At 44.1% G+C, this 15,297-nt stretch overlaps 1 protein-coding gene across 2 annotated transcripts in view; it reads left to right on the top strand.

Moving 5' to 3' along the window:
* The window catches only part of LRIG1 (leucine rich repeats and immunoglobulin like domains 1), a 94,497-nt gene that overhangs the window by 47,852 nt on the left and 31,348 nt on the right, over positions 1-15,297 (top strand). For both annotated transcript variants that reach the window (XM_064453514.1, XM_064453515.1), the window contains exons 4-5: positions 12,966-13,103; positions 14,146-14,289. In XM_064453514.1, the coding sequence (XP_064309584.1) occupies positions 12,966-13,103; positions 14,146-14,289 (282 nt within the window). The remainder of the gene's footprint in view (positions 1-12,965; positions 13,104-14,145; positions 14,290-15,297) is intronic.

A 15,297-nucleotide genomic window follows, 5' to 3' on the forward strand; every position in this document is an offset into this window, starting at 1 on the left:
CTCCTAAGCACAAAATCCAGATGACTCAGATGCAGCCGTGTGCGGGGTCTGGTTGAAGTCAGCAGGCTCTGCATGTGTGCAGGACGTGTCTTGGGCAGCTCAGAAAACCATGTTGCCTGCCATGCTGCATAATTACTTGCACAAAGAAAACTTTCTCTGCTAAGTAAGGCGAAGGGGTATATGCAGGTGTGGATCCATCAGTGGGAGCAGATTAACTCCTAGCCCCTGCTTGCATCAGTTCTTATGTGGTATGGTGTCTACAGGGACCAATTCTCCAGTGTTTACTCAAGCAACTCGCTCAGAGGCTGGAGAGAGAGCTGCTTTTTGAGGATTAGGTCCATACTACAGGCTGCACTGCTGCTGGTTTTAAATGTGAATATGCTGATGTAGTATGGTGAATAGAAAGAATGCTGGCAGTCTGTTCAGTATGCAAGCAATGTACATGCATAAGATATTCTGAAACCCACCTCTCCTGTTTGTTTTGCTCAGAGTTCATAGTGAGGCTCTGGTGTGTAAAGCCCGCTAGTTCTTGAGGCCAAAGACTGCAAGAGCCTTTCCCAGTGGAGGAAATTCTCATTAATCATGTGCTCCCAAGCACCAGAAGAGATGCTGTTTTGACTTCTCTTTTGAGCTGTTGGAACTCTTCTAATCACTTGCATGTCCTCTTCAAGCTTTCAGATATAATGTGAGCGTGTGGAAATGGCAAAGGATCTGAGGCTATCCCAGAAAAATGAGTAATCATTTATACTAGAAAAGCTGCAACACTGAAGCACATAGTCCTCAGACTCAACAAAAGAGCATCAGAAAGCAATCTGGGCACGTATAGAGCAGTGTAAAAATTGCTCAGAGGAAAGGAAAAAAGATAGTGAAAGTTGGTGGCAGCTCATGGAATACCTTTTACCCCTTGAGGCTACTTCATTATTTATTTACTAGTGAGGATAACTGTTTTGTGCAGCTGTGGCAGTTCTTCTGCAAGTAGAGAATTGCTTTGAGCTGGGCTAGGTCTGCTTTGTCTGTGTTGCTTAGTGGGCCATGCTAGGTTAGTATTTGTTCTGGAGGAAGGAGGGGACATCTTGTGGGGTGGAGCACAAGATGAGTTGGAACACTGGAACAGTATCTCTTTTGTGTGCGTCCCATGTATGAATTACACCCCAAGACCAAGTAAATTCTTGTTTGGGTAGGCCTGCTTCATCTGAGCTGAAAAGCAGGTATTGCCCAGGGCAGGTGTAACTCATGAATGTGAAGCGTATTTTGGTGTGTTGTCGAGGGCAGGTGCGTGTCATGTACATGCATAAGATGGTTTCCCAGTTCTGTCCCTCTGCAGATCAAGCCTAGATTAGTTGTTAGGGTCATTTATGACCATGATCTTTTGTTAAGGTCAATACAAAAAATAGCCTCATATTTGAGCCTTAGAATAGCCCAAACTTGCTACTATTAATATGCGTGGTAGATTGACTGTCTCATTTAATGGCATATGGTAAATAAAGCACATGTCTACAAAAGCAATTCTTCTGTTAGTCTTCTCAGGCTGAGCAGATTTCACATAAGTAACTTGCTGAGTTGAAAGGTTTTTTTAGCATACTGGAGTTTCCTGCCTAAAAACTGCTAGTAACGGCAATTTAGTTTGCTCAGGAGTGAGTAAAAGCAGAGTTGCAGCTGCAATAAAAGCAAGTTAAATTATTTCTGGTTAGAATTCTCTACCCATTTTTCTCTCTGAAAACGTGGCTGATTCAGTTTTGTAACAAAATTGCACATATGAGTTAGTGGTTCTGCACTTTCCTTCCTATCGAAATTGCCCTGTTAGTCCTGATTATCAGTTGACAGTTTATCCTCTTGTTAGACAAGCGGTGCTTGCTTGGAGCATCAAATAGATGCCTTGAGAGGAGTAAGAACAGGGGTGAGGTAGAATTCTGATTTCTTTTTTCCCCAAAGTATGGTACCATAAAGCACTTTGAAAATTTCTCCATCTTGTTTACCTTCAAGCGTCCTGGAAGGCTTGAGAACAGGCAGTGTCTTTTAGTTCCTCTGCATGTAACAAGGCTAAAACTGTTTCAGCAGAGGTGTTAAAAAATGAATCCAGCCCATGTGGTTCAAAGCCCAGTGAGCAGAACATCAGTTTTGCCATTTACCTTCTGCTCGGTATGATGCTTAGCACTTCCATCATTGCTTCCACTGGCACTGTTAGGAATAGTGTGTAATTCAGGGTAAAAAACCACTACTGTAAACAGTGTCCACTAAAAAGTGATCCTGCCATGTCTAGGGTAGAAAAGATTAGCAAAAAAAAATATCTAAAGAGCTTATTTTTAACTGAATAAAAGCTGAATGTTTGCTGGATTTTCTGTTATTTTGAACCCACATTAAATTCATCAATTACTCGCAGAGACGAACAATAGAGATCATGTCGAAAGTGATGATCTTACTCTTGCAAAAACAGCCCTGCTAGGGGTGTGTAGGGTAGAAGATCTGGTTGCTGGTTAAGGTAGAAGAGAAAGTGATCAGTCATACCTTCAGATGAAGAGATCACTTAAGAGGCCACCCTCCCTTCCAAGTGTGTACATAACTCTTGCTTGTTAACAGGAATTCCACATGAATATTGATTCGCAATAAGTGGTCGGGTGAGTACATGTTCTGCCTGTCAAACCATTTAATGTTCAATTGCACATCAGGGAAGATAGCAAAGACAGCTGGAAAATGAAATAGGAGTGCAGGGTGTACGAGTGAAGAGACAACTGTGTTAGTGGTAATATCTGAACAGAGAAAAATAAGCTGGGGAGAGAAGAATTGGGAGTTGATGGTCTATAAATGGCTCATTGAACGGACGAGTGAGTAGCATAAACAGCTAGGGAAAGGGATTGGACTTTCCGTAATTTTTCAGGTACCCTGGAGAAAAAACACCTTTTGGTGGTCTTACAGAAGAGGGTTTTTTCCCTTCCAGATCATGTTCTTGAGACAGCTGTCATCTTGAAAATAAGAGGAGCTGAAGAAGTAAATGGTCTTATTAAAGAAGCTTGAAGAACTTACTAGCTAAATGGTGGCAAATGCTTACCACTGGTTTTAAAAGATCTCCTCTAGGGAATCTTGAACATTTAGTGTTTTACACCAGCCTGGCTTAGCGCAATAGCAGTTCTACTTCAGAGCTCAAATTTTCTGTTCCCTGGGTTTCTTGACACCTTGACCTGCAGTTTCCTGAAACAATCCTTCCTAATTGACATGCTTTATTAATATCGGGGTGCCTAGCTCTTCTTAACAACTCTATTTTCTTTGCTAACTTGCCCATTGCTTTTCCACATAGGAGCTATTCCTTTTTGCAGGGTGAACAGTCTGAGCAGAGCTCACAGTGAAGTCTGCCTAGAGGCTATCCCTGTTCTGGCGACCTTGCTGACAAGACAGATAAGCCCTTTCAACAGAGCACAAGTGTGTGTCATGTTGGAACAGACTAACCAGCCAGCCTATCTACATCTCTGAAGTGTTAACAGGAGTTTGACTGGCCAGTCAAAAAATGTTTCTCCCACTGCTGCCTTCAAGGGACAAGTCTTTTAGTAACTTCTGCTGCAAGTTCCATGAGATTTAGAGACTGGTCTGGGGAGCAGACATATTCAAGTGTGGTGTCCTTTATTTACCTGCCTTAGCATCAGGGCACAGAGCTCTTGAGTAGTTAAATCTACCTGTTTTCATTGTGCTCCTGTCAAAGGTGGGAAAAGCCCTGTGTCACATCATAGCTTTCAGGCATAACCAGTGCATGCTATCAAAAAGTCTGCTTGTAATTACAATTTGTATTAATGTCCCAGCATCATGGGCAGAGTCATTACATTTGGTTTGCACTTAAATTACTTCTCTGCTTGTGTATTTTCCCCTCCTCACTCCTGCGGAGAGACAAAAGCAAAACAAAGCCACCCACAAAACACATGCACTCACTAGGCTGTGGTGGATCATCTTTACTTTGATCATTTATTACACAAAGAAAAACAAAAATCAGCATCAGGATTTAAGGATAAAAGTGGCTACATACCCTGTGATCCTGGATCCTATTGGCTTTCACATGAAAATGCTGCTCTTGTTGATTAGAAGCACAAAACTTTCCTGCAATGAAAATGAAAAGAGGCTGCTGTCTCTGCTTGGGAGTGGGACAGGGTAGCTGCTTCAGCCTCTGCTCTGGGCTAGTTAAATTGACATCTGGGCTGGGTCTGATTTTTAGTGTCTGTTCTTCCTCATCACAAACCTGACTCATCTTGGAGGCCAGTGATAAGGATGGGGGGGGGGCCTAGGCAGCAGCCCTGACATGGAGTGGCTCCCTGTGCTGGGTGCTGTGTGCGTATGGGCTGTGGAGAGCGGGAACTCATCAGAGCAGCAAACCAGTGGGGGTGAGGCTGGGCTCTTTCTTGGCTTCAAGGAGTGCCGTATGCATTTAATTTGTGACAGAAAATTGAGTTTGGCTGGCATATCATCAGCAGAAGAAAACCCTCAAGGTAAAAGTGGAAGAGGAAGAGCCAATGGCAGAGCAAGAGGGGAGCAGACCGAAGGCATAAGATGTAGAACACAGAACCACCAACTTGTTGTCTGCCAGCAACTGAAGACCCTTTTCAAATACTCATGCAGCCCTTCCTTCAAAGAGGCTCTGCTGAGCCCCACAACCCCATGCAGACAGCCAGTGCAGAGCCACGTGGTTTCCTGCATTCTTGTATGAAAACTGCTATTTACCTTATATGACTTCCTTCTATTCCCTTCTATAGGACAATTCTCTTCCTTCTTAGCAGTTCAGGGCTCAGCAGGGCCCCTCCTTTCCTTTGCAGCCTTTCTCAGTGCTTGCTCCAGACTGAGGTCAGAGAATGGTAGAAGATGGAGTGGTTTGGACTAAGAATGGGAGGAGAAGGGGGTGAAAGACTGGCACAGGCATGAGTTTTTGTAAATAGGCTGTTCCAAATCAGCATTGATTATGCTTAGTGACTTAAAGGATCTCCCTGCTTGTGCCAGAGAACTGGCCAAACTGCACTGCAAGTTGGGCAGCCCCTGCTGAAGACCCCTGACCCCAACCCTAGCAGGTGCATCATCCCATTGAGGGATGCACACAGTGACTCTGAAGATAATTGCTGAGATTTTATGGTAGACCTGCACACAGGCAGGCAAGGTTGTGCTCTGGTATTGAGTTCATAAAAGTTCAGGAAGGCTCCTTACAGAGAGGCTGAGACAGACAATGGAAGATGCTTTGCACAACCTTTTTAATGGATTTATGCCCTTTGAGAATGCATCATTTAGAAAGCCTCTGTGGAGTACAACTTCATGAAACATCCAGTGTAAACAGAAGAGAGCAGAAACTCTGGTCCTCTTGGAACTACTCTGTTGCTGGTGGGAGAATTGTGCCCATAACAGAGACTGTCTTGTCTTCAGGAATCTTAATTTACTTTGGCATAACAGGTTGTGCAGTCTGCTGAGGAGATAAGACAGCCCGGTTTTAAAGATGACTGACTTCTAATCCTGCTTGTCCCACACATTTTACTCTGCTAATGGGGTTAAATGCTGAAGGCCTAGGAAGTTGTGTATTGCAAAAGATATCCAAAATCGTGTGGTGTCAAGGCAAAAAAAGTCTAGTGAGAGTAAGTGCAGATCAAAGTGAGGCACGGAGCTTTTAAAAATTACATCACTTACCTCAGTATATCTAACACACAGCATAAGGTCATTCAATAAGTCAGAAAGCTTACATAAATATTGCTAGTGCAGAAATATCCTAAGAGAAACATGTATCTCACTGGATGTGGCATTTTTGGTTACAGTAGAAGAAAGGTTTTCCTTCATGCAGTTTGCATTGAACACAACAAAAGCCCTTAATGAATGTTCATCAAATCCAGACCCTTGGTTATGTCCAGCTGCTCTGAAAGCCAGCTTCTGATCTCTGCCTAACTCTTACCTATGCAGCTGCCTCATGAAAGAGCTGTGAGAGGGTGCCTGGCAGATAACATCTGCCCATGTTCAGGTAGCAAGGGTGCTCTGAGCCCATGCCTGGACTGTATCAGGGTCAGCATTTGCAGTCCATCAGCGTGAGAGGCAGATAAGTTTGGTCCTGTGGGTGCCCATAGAGTAGTAGCCATAGACAGTGAAAACATAGCCCTTGAGTCACGCTGGTCTCACATGGATAGCCCTGTTGACTGCAGTGGAACTATTTGCATGAGTAATCATTTGCTTGTGGGAATAAGGAGTTCATAACCCAGCCCTTTGCAGTGTCATTGAATTGACTTGCAGGTGGCTGCTGCTCCCAGGTCCAAAGGGGTGAATGAGCAGATCCCATTTCCCAGACTGATTTCTGACTCCAAATGTCCATGACCTGGAACAGAAATGCAGTCACTTCACTATGAAAGGTTGCATTTCTTTCTTTCCCCTTAAAAGGAAAAAATAAAAACACGACTTCTTGAATCCTCTGTCTGTCCCAGCCTGTATATAGGTATGGGTATGAAGCTATGCCTTATGCTTGTCCATCCTAACCTACCAACACAAGGCAAGAACGTAACCCGGTGAATGAAAGCCCCCTGAAATATATCAGTTTTGAAGCTGATGTACAGCAGATGGGGAAATGTCTTTAGACTTTCTGCTGGACTAGGTCCATCAGTCTGTTCTTGCTTTACATTTCATATGACAGTTTTAGATGAAAACAATGTAAAATGGTCACAGATTTTGTTTGCTGCATCTTAGAAAGGCTTTCTTCTGAAGGAGTACTAGGCAGAGTGAAAGATACAGACAGACTCAGGCAGAGCATGTAAACCTTTAAGGCAAAGGTAGAATACCTGTAAAAATTACGTGTGGGTGTTTTTTTGTGTGGTGTCCCCTCTTTTTTTTTTTTGTGGCTGACCCAAAAATGTGGTTGCTTGGCCTGCCACAGCTCTGCTCTTGTGCATGCAGCCAACACCTGAACAAACAGAGCTGTATCTGCAGCAGCCTGGGAATCTGCCTGGATTCCTCAGGGACGGAGTGATTCAGAGTATCTGAGAAAAGTGGGGGCTGCTTTCATGCATCCTTGCTTCCTGCCCAGACAATAACCCATGCAGCCTTACTCTGAAAGGGCAGTGGGGTTGTTCCCATAAGCAAATACAGCCCATGTTGTATTGCGTAGAAATATACATTCTTATGGGATCGTTAAAGTTGGAAAAATGGTACAAAATCTTGAGCCTCGTGGATTGTCCTGGCAAGGCTCACATGATAGTGCAAAGTGTCAGACAGCTGATGGGGCTTTCCCAGAGCAGCTGAGAAGAATGAGGGTGTATGCATTTTGGGCATTTCAGTCTTTCAGGGAAGGTCTCATACGTAAGGATGGTGTGCCACCGATTTCCAGTATGTCACCTGCACGTTCACTTCATCTTCTATTGCAGAGATGGCTTCGCTGTGCTGAAGCAGATATTTCACACGTTCCAGTGCAGTAGAGGAATCTTTCTGGAATAAAAGTCTTTGGAAGCAAAAAAATTTTTACAAGTAACATGTTAAAATCATGCAAGAAGCTTTGCATTGATAAACTGGATAAACTTTTGAGTCAAAGCTGATGTCCAGGTCACAATGACATTCTTCTCTTTGCTTCTTTCCATACATTAATAAGAAGCACTTGGGACAGATCTTCAGTTATTGATAGTAATAATGTGACCAGAACAAACATACTTGCTATGTTATCAGTTCCCCTTCATCCTTGTCAGGAAAATTGTTCAGGCCTTGCATTCTGCTCTGAAACTATGCACCTTTTTTTTAATTTGGTTGGTTTTTTTGTGTGTAGTGAGCAATGGGCTAAAATCAAATGGCAGATCATCTAAGGTGAGAGTGTAGGAGCCTGTGTCTTGAATCTTCTCTAGTGTTTCTGGGAGGATCAATATTAAATCTCTTGAGGAGGAGGAGGGCAGGTAATTCCAGGCCTCGGTTAGTCACAGCGTATGCGGTCTGTCTCCTGCTGCGTTACCTTTGATCTTGCTCTCTTTCCATGGCCTGTCTCTGACACCAAACCTTGCCTGTCCTGCAGTAGCAAGCACCATAACTCTTTCTGGCTCTAGTATTTGGTTTCTTCAATACTCCCAGTATGGAAATGTTAACTGAACCCTGAACTTCTTAATCTCTCTGTTTCTAGTCTTGTGATCTCCCTCATATGCTAATTTTAAAAATGTGCTTGCATATTAATAGAACCCTACCCGAGGTGTGGAGCCTAGCCTCTCTTTTGAAGCTTGATTTTTATTTTTGATGCTTATAACAGGTGTTGGTTTAATGGGTTTCCTGTATTATAGTCTTTTTTTTTTTTTTTTTGTGAGCCCAGCCAGCTCTGTAAGCTGACACGACATGAAGGCCAAGCATGTGACTTCTCCCTGCCTTCAGCCTCACTTCACACCAAACACTTGTGCTGCAGACTCCCAGCAGCCAAGGCAGCCTTAATTCAAGCTTTGTCTAAACCAGGAGGTTTTGTGCTGATTGTATTTAAATCAGACCCCTTGTACATTCCTGTGTGAGGGTCTGCTTGCTTTGATTTTCCGCTGTCAGCTTTCTAATGGGCAGCTGCTGAGGGGAAGTGAACGTGGCTCGAACAACAAAGGAGTGTGTTTGCACTGCTCTCTGCATCGATTTCACACAAGTAGTTTGAAGCCATAGTCTAAATTAAACTGATTAGTGTTCTCCAAAGGACGGGCTTGCTGCGCAGAGGAAGGTGAATTCTTCTCCTATTAGGTCTAGTGGAAAATGTTTCACAGCCTGTTTATCAAATAAATATTCACAAAGATGCTTCGAACGAGGAAACCCACTGGGATTAAAGTGTAACTTTACCTCTAAAATACAAGCTGAGATTCCTGGAAATGCTGCAAGCTTTTGACTTTGTGCCACCTGTTGTTTTCCTGCCACCCCCTTCGGCTCCCTCCCGACTTAGAGCAAACCCAAACACGCTTCTGCTTCGCTGGAACATTTTGCTTGTTTTTCTGTCTCACAGCAGCCTGGAGGAGCGCAGAGCGTGCGTTCGCTTCCTGATACGGTCCTCACGGGCTTGGTTCAGCAAAGAGCTGGCTGAGGTTAATCCTAATCTCCTGTAATCCTGAGGGGTCTATTCAAGAGCGGTGCAAAGTGCAAGGGCTGAGAGGCTGCAGTACCTCGGGGTGCTGACCAGGGGTACAGGTGGGTTAAGCAGCAGTGGCTGGAGGGTAGTAGCTTCCCTCAGCTCTCCTCTCCCTGTTTGCAGCTGTAGCTGGTGCTGACCTGAGGGTGAAGCAGTTCCTGAACAAGCGCCATATATATACACACAGCTCGCAGTGTCAGAATAATCTATTGCTGACTTAGGGTTACCTTAGTTTGGTGCTAAGATGCCACAGTTCGAGGTCTGCGTTAGCTGCAAATGAGGTGTCTCTGGGAATGAGGTTGGGTATGAGCTGGGAAGTTCAACTGTTTTAGTCAGATTCTCCTGTATTCTTGATCAAACCCAAATGGACTTGGATAGGCTCCTGAGTTCTTACGATTTGTCAGTTGGGCTGGTTTCACTCCAAATTCTTAGTCCTCAGTGAAGGCAGTCCTGCATCATCCTAGTCTGGTAGTACGTTCCCATACACATTGGTAAACCAGAGGTAGAGAGGGGTTAAGAAACTTGCCTGAGGCAGATGAGTCAGTGCCAGCTCTGGGAATAGAAACTAAGAGACTTGGCTCCTGTTCCAGGCTCTAATTGCTCAATCTCACGTTGAAGCCCTGTTGTCCTACACTCTTGAGGTAACGCTGGCTGAAGTGAGGCAGGGAGAGCTGTTTCCTGGCCATGATACCTAAGGAGTAGGGAGAGGAAAAGACACCTGGAGGCAAATTGGTGGTGGAAGCACTGATAATTTGTGCTTTGAAACCTGGTTTTGGTAATTGGTACTAAAATCTGATCTGTCACCTTTGAAACCAACAAAGTGTAAACTAAGGAGCTAATTGGGAAAAATCCAGCCCTTTTCCAGTCACTGCTAAAGGGGAGAGGTAAAGTCATTATGTCTTTTTTTCTGTAAAACACCCTTGCAGTGAGGTTGGGAACAAAGGCATACGAGCTGAAAGGATAGAAGTAATAATAGGAAGGGTTAAATCACATTTCAGGTCTAACTGAAAGAACGAAAAATAAAATGTAATCAACCTAGTAAAAGGTTTGGATGATGTTGAGTTCGTATCACATGCTGTGTATGGGGAAAGTCAGCCGGGTTGGTTTTGTTTGAAGTGCAGTGCTTTGAGAGGGTGCAGTGCTTTGCAGCAAACTGTCTGACATTCCCCAGCTGGGACTGGCCGGGGATGGTGTTTGGAGCCGAGAGTTACATTTGGAGTCAGCCCATGTTTGACGGAGGGAGGGAAAGGAGCCTGTTTTTTCCTGTGTGAAATAATGCATCCATCTAATCTGCCAGCTGTAGCACGTGAAAAGCAAGAAGCAAACGGACAGAAGTCACCTGGAAACGGCAAACATGGCTCAAAAAATAGTTCCTTCCTGTCCTTTTCTTCCCTTCTTAAAGTTTGTCTTCTGGGATGGGCTGGGAGATCTGGCAGGCAGACAAACTGTATATATGTTGAGCAACTAAAGCACAGAAATATTAATATTCCAGAAAAATAACATTGGCTTCTGAAAAGCACTTCATGTCCAAACTCACTCTGTGCTCTCACTCCCTTGCCGACTTTGCTGCCTTGCGCAGGGATTGTCAGGTAATTTATAGATCCTTCACGTTCACTTGTACAAGCCTTCATTTCCTGTTAATTTATGGCCAGATTCATCTCAGCCATCACAGCCTAGATGAGATCAGAGTTGAACTCACAGCCCCTGCTTCAGCAGAGCTCCGGAAAACATGCTTGGGGTTTGCTTTCACTTATGTCTGTGTTGAGGTACTTTCCTTGAATCAGGGTCACACACACATTTAATGGACTCTCTTCTTTTGAGGAGGAAAAAAGATTGAAGCTTTTGAACTTGCTGATTCTGCTAATCAAGTTTCTTGCAAAAGAAAATAGTCCTTAGGGAAAAGAAATCCCCCTCACCCCATGTATTTAATTTATGGAGGTCACAAAAATCTGTGTATAATGAGTTTTCTGGTATTCTAGTCTCACTATAGTATAAATTCACTGGAGCTCTGTCTCACTGTGTACCATGGATGTGAAAGTTCAGTCTTTATTCCTAGTCGTAAATGAATATTGGTCATTTGGATAGTATCCATATCATTGCCTTTTACACACTTTGTGGTTGCAGAGACCTCTGTGTGTAACCCATAGAATAACCAGTTTGGGGACATAAGTTAATGACTTCCCTTTGATTTTTCCTGACACCTTTTTGCATCAATTAGCAGCGCGTTGCTATAGTGGTGTAAAGTTCACCCTTAGTGATTTGTGAGCCTGCACTGAATTAATTAAGTAGCATTTAAACTCTTTAGTCAAAGCAGCATTTCTGTGAATGTTTCCCCAGTGTAAGCGAGGGTCATGTGCTGGCTTTTTAAAGGGTGAGTCTCCAGAAAGAAAACCAGAAAGCAAATGGTTCTGGGGGATGCAGTTTTTTACCCTCTTCCTGTTACAGACACCAGCAAATGTGGTGGTGGAACAATCTGGTTTTAATAACAGGGGAGGGTAAAGGAGCGGATCACAGTACAGGGAGCAGGTCCCTTGCTGTGTGCTATTGGTATTTTCTTCTGGGGGGAGAGGTTTTCTTTGAAAGGGGCTTACCTGAACCCCTGGGAGAGCCTGAATGGGGTTGAGGCTGGAGAAGATGGGCTCCTAGACACCCATCAACATCGGTGCCTGGACAGTTGTGGTCGGCTCATCCCTCAGTTTTTTTGTTTCAAAGAGCTGATGCTTTGTTGGGAGAGCTGGGACACTCTGGTTTACATTCAAGAGTGCTTTCACTGGCTGCTGTCTCTTCTTCTGGTTACCCAGTCTGTAGCCGGCGGGATTAAGGCACAGTACTTGTCTGAACTCTCTCTGCTATCTCTTATTATTCAGCAAGTTCTCAAGTGTCTGTGTTTGGAGTGCCTTACTCACAGCCTTGCCAGTAATATCAGTGACTGGTCTAAATTCACATCAGGCATGTGCTTTACTTCTTGTGACTAATGCGCAATGTATTTTTTTAATTGGTTACTGTTCTCTCTACTGATTCAGGCCAGAAAGGCGTCAGAGGAAGGGACTCGGGGTTTTTTAGTTAGACCTTGTTAAGTACAGATGAGGTCTGGCGATATTTAACTGTTTGATGGCTGTGGAAACCCTGAGGACAGCTTGTAGCACCTTCTCTAAAGAAAAACATTAGACTGAATCCTCCAGGCTGGTGTTGGTAAAGCAGCGAACACAGGTGATCATTACAGGCTCTGATCCTGCGGTCGGTGCTTGGGCAGAGCACTGGCACTGCAGAGTTGTCCTAATTGCACAGTGGGACAAAGGCAGCAGAAGATGAGGAAACGTTTGCAAGAGCGTTTGCAAGCCCTCTTACAGTATTTCTGTGCATTACAATCATTGTAACATGTCCAAAGCTGGGAGTTTTCAGAAGAATCCTAAGGAATTAAGGAAACAGTGTTTTGTAACTTTTGCTGAGATCGTATTTACTTATGTTTCCTGCTTTGCAAATCCCATCCTCTGTGTAAAACATTGGCTGGTTGCTTAAACCATTGATCAGCACTCCTTGCCTGCAGGATTAAAATCCAGCCCTCACATGTAACAAATCCATTCTGGAAGTGCAGGCTTGTAGGAGACCAGCCCAAATTACTGGAAGGAAAACTGATGAATGGAGTCAGTAGTTCTGTAGAGGGGGAAAAATCTTGTACCGTACCAGAAAAAGTGCCTGGAAGCTCGCAGATACCTGTGAGCTAGTCTCTGTGGCTGTAGGAGCAGATGGGGATTAGGGAAGATCCCTCTGGTGTGGGTTTCTCCTCGAACAGCTGTTGAAGAAGCACCGTTAGTCCCTCAGCGTGTGAATATCTGCAGCTGCAGACATTCTTTCTGTTTTTTTTTAAGAGAACTAAATTGTGTCCGTTTCTCTTCCTGACTTTCAGGCATCACAACAGGATCCGCAGCATTGAAGCAAATCAACTGAAGCCCTACGTTACCCTGGAAACGTTGGACCTGAGTTTCAATGACATCACGGAAATCCGAAACGGCTGCTTTCCACAGGGACTTCACATAAAGGAGCTGTGAGTTTTTCTTGTTTGGAACAGCTTTTGTTGAGTTACCACAGGAGAGAAAAGGGCCTCAAACCTTCTTTAAAAGATGGAGAGGGAATGAACATACAAAGTATGGGGTTATTCATCAGGATTTTAAGTATGAAGGAGAATTAGAAGGCAGCACGTTGTCCCTACTGTCAGATTGTTTTTTGAGTTCTGTCTTTTTGGTTTCTGATGTATCTGTAAAGAATGCAGCTTACTATTAATTGTGTTGCATAGGAATGTTGCAACAGAGAAAAGGTATCCTGCTTCCTTCAGGTATGGGTGTCTTTACAGCTTGAAACCTAGAAGCCAGAAGAACTGTCTGTGTCTCTTCCCCAGTGGGAAGCGTGTATATATATGCTGTTTCCCAGATCAGCCCATGTGCCATCTGGAAGAGGGGAGGAGGAATGACTAATACACCATTATTTAAGTGGCTACTGAATGTTAAGAACAGAAATCTTTCATTGGCTATTTGAAGAAAACCAGCGGTTAAGAAGAATAACGTCTTCCCAGTAGAGATGTTTGCCTATTCAGGAAAACATAAAATAATCTGCATTTTAGGTACCTTCAAAGAGGTACAGACAGATAATCTTCTTGCGGTAAAGTTTGCACCAAAGTTTGTGCCCCTGGTTGTGGGAGGATGTAAGAGAGTGGTGTTGTGATGTTTGCCTGTTCCCTTGTAACAACAGCCTCTGTGGCTAAGACTAGGGTCTAGGTAAGAAAGAGCCCTGGGACAGATGCTGAGGGAAAAATGGGGAATGAACAGAGTTACGCTGCACTGGAATATTCTCCAGTTTTTGGCTTCCACTCCCAATTCCCTTGGTGAAGTAGGAGGGTATCAAGGAGCTCTTGGGATGTGTGCAGCACGTTCATCACATGGCTCTGGGAAAGGCACTGTGCTCTTTGTGCAGCCAGAATTCCAACTGAAGTCACCTCTGTAATTTCACCAGCTTGTCTGGAGACCAACCAAATGCTGATAAAAGGGGATTTCTGACAGAACTGTTCATTTTTCTGCTGTGATTTATTGCAGCTACCTGGGGAGCAACAGAATCAGCACCCTGGAGCCTGGTGCTTTTGATAGTCTGTCACGGTCCCTGCTAACACTTCGTCTGAGTAAAAACAGGATCACTCAGCTTCCTGTCAAGGCGTTCAGGCTACCCAGGCTAACACAACTGTGAGTAGAAATGTGCACTTTAATTAAGCTCAGCCACACTTTATGGAGACAAAATGACCCTGAGGATAAACACACCAAATGCCACCCTTCCTCACCTGCTATCTATAAAACTTAGAATACACTATGCAGTAGCCCTCTGCCAGCACCTAGTAAAACATGTTGGGAGAAGGTCCTTTTTGTCTTGCAGCTATTGGCTTTTCAGGCCATTCTTTCGATCAGGTGTGTGTGTGGGGGATGCTGCAGCAGACATCAGCATCTTGTGCACTTGACAGTGTAAGACAAATCCATTCCCTTAAAAGCTGCTGGTGTCTGTGGCTCAAGAGAGATTTGGAAGATGTTTCTATTGCAAGTGACAGAGCTCAGCTACCATGTTAGTTTTTAAGACCACACAGGTATCTTTATGTGGCAATAAAAAAGTAACGATGGAAGGTCGTTAAAACTGTGCAGTGATACTTGGGCAGAGAAAATAGGTCTCTAGATGAGTTAACGCACACATCATGGTTGTTCTGCCTGTGGTCCGTGTGGCAGGAGCTGCATGGGGACACACAGACACCTGCAGCTATAAATATCCTTTATGTGTGAAATAGTAGTACTAATGGTTTAGCTTTCCCTTCTGCTGTTGTTGGAGAAATGGGTCTAGCCTGAGGCCTTTTGCAGTCTTTCCATCAAATTTGATAGGCAAAGGGTCAACCTCTGCCTGTTAACATAACGTCCACAAAAACTGTTGGAACTCACACCTCTAAATGGCAGCCTCTTGACTGAGAGACAAATCTAAGGCCAAGGTGTGTCTAAGGAATGGGTGTGCATTTGCGCTTGAGTACATGTAGGGTTTGTATCCAATTTGGGATTGAACAGTTTGACACGATAGCATATGCATCTTAAGTCTGTCGCCTCTCATTTGGAAGTTACTGTCCATTGACTGAGAGCTTGTAATCCACTGTGTCTGCATCGTGTGCAAAACTGGAATAAAAATGAGGGTCAACTCAATCTGTTCAGGAATTGAGTTTT

This window comes from Phalacrocorax carbo, chromosome 6, assembly GCF_963921805.1.
Source record: "Phalacrocorax carbo chromosome 6, bPhaCar2.1, whole genome shotgun sequence".
Classification (NCBI taxonomy): Eukaryota; Metazoa; Chordata; class Aves; order Suliformes; family Phalacrocoracidae; genus Phalacrocorax; species Phalacrocorax carbo.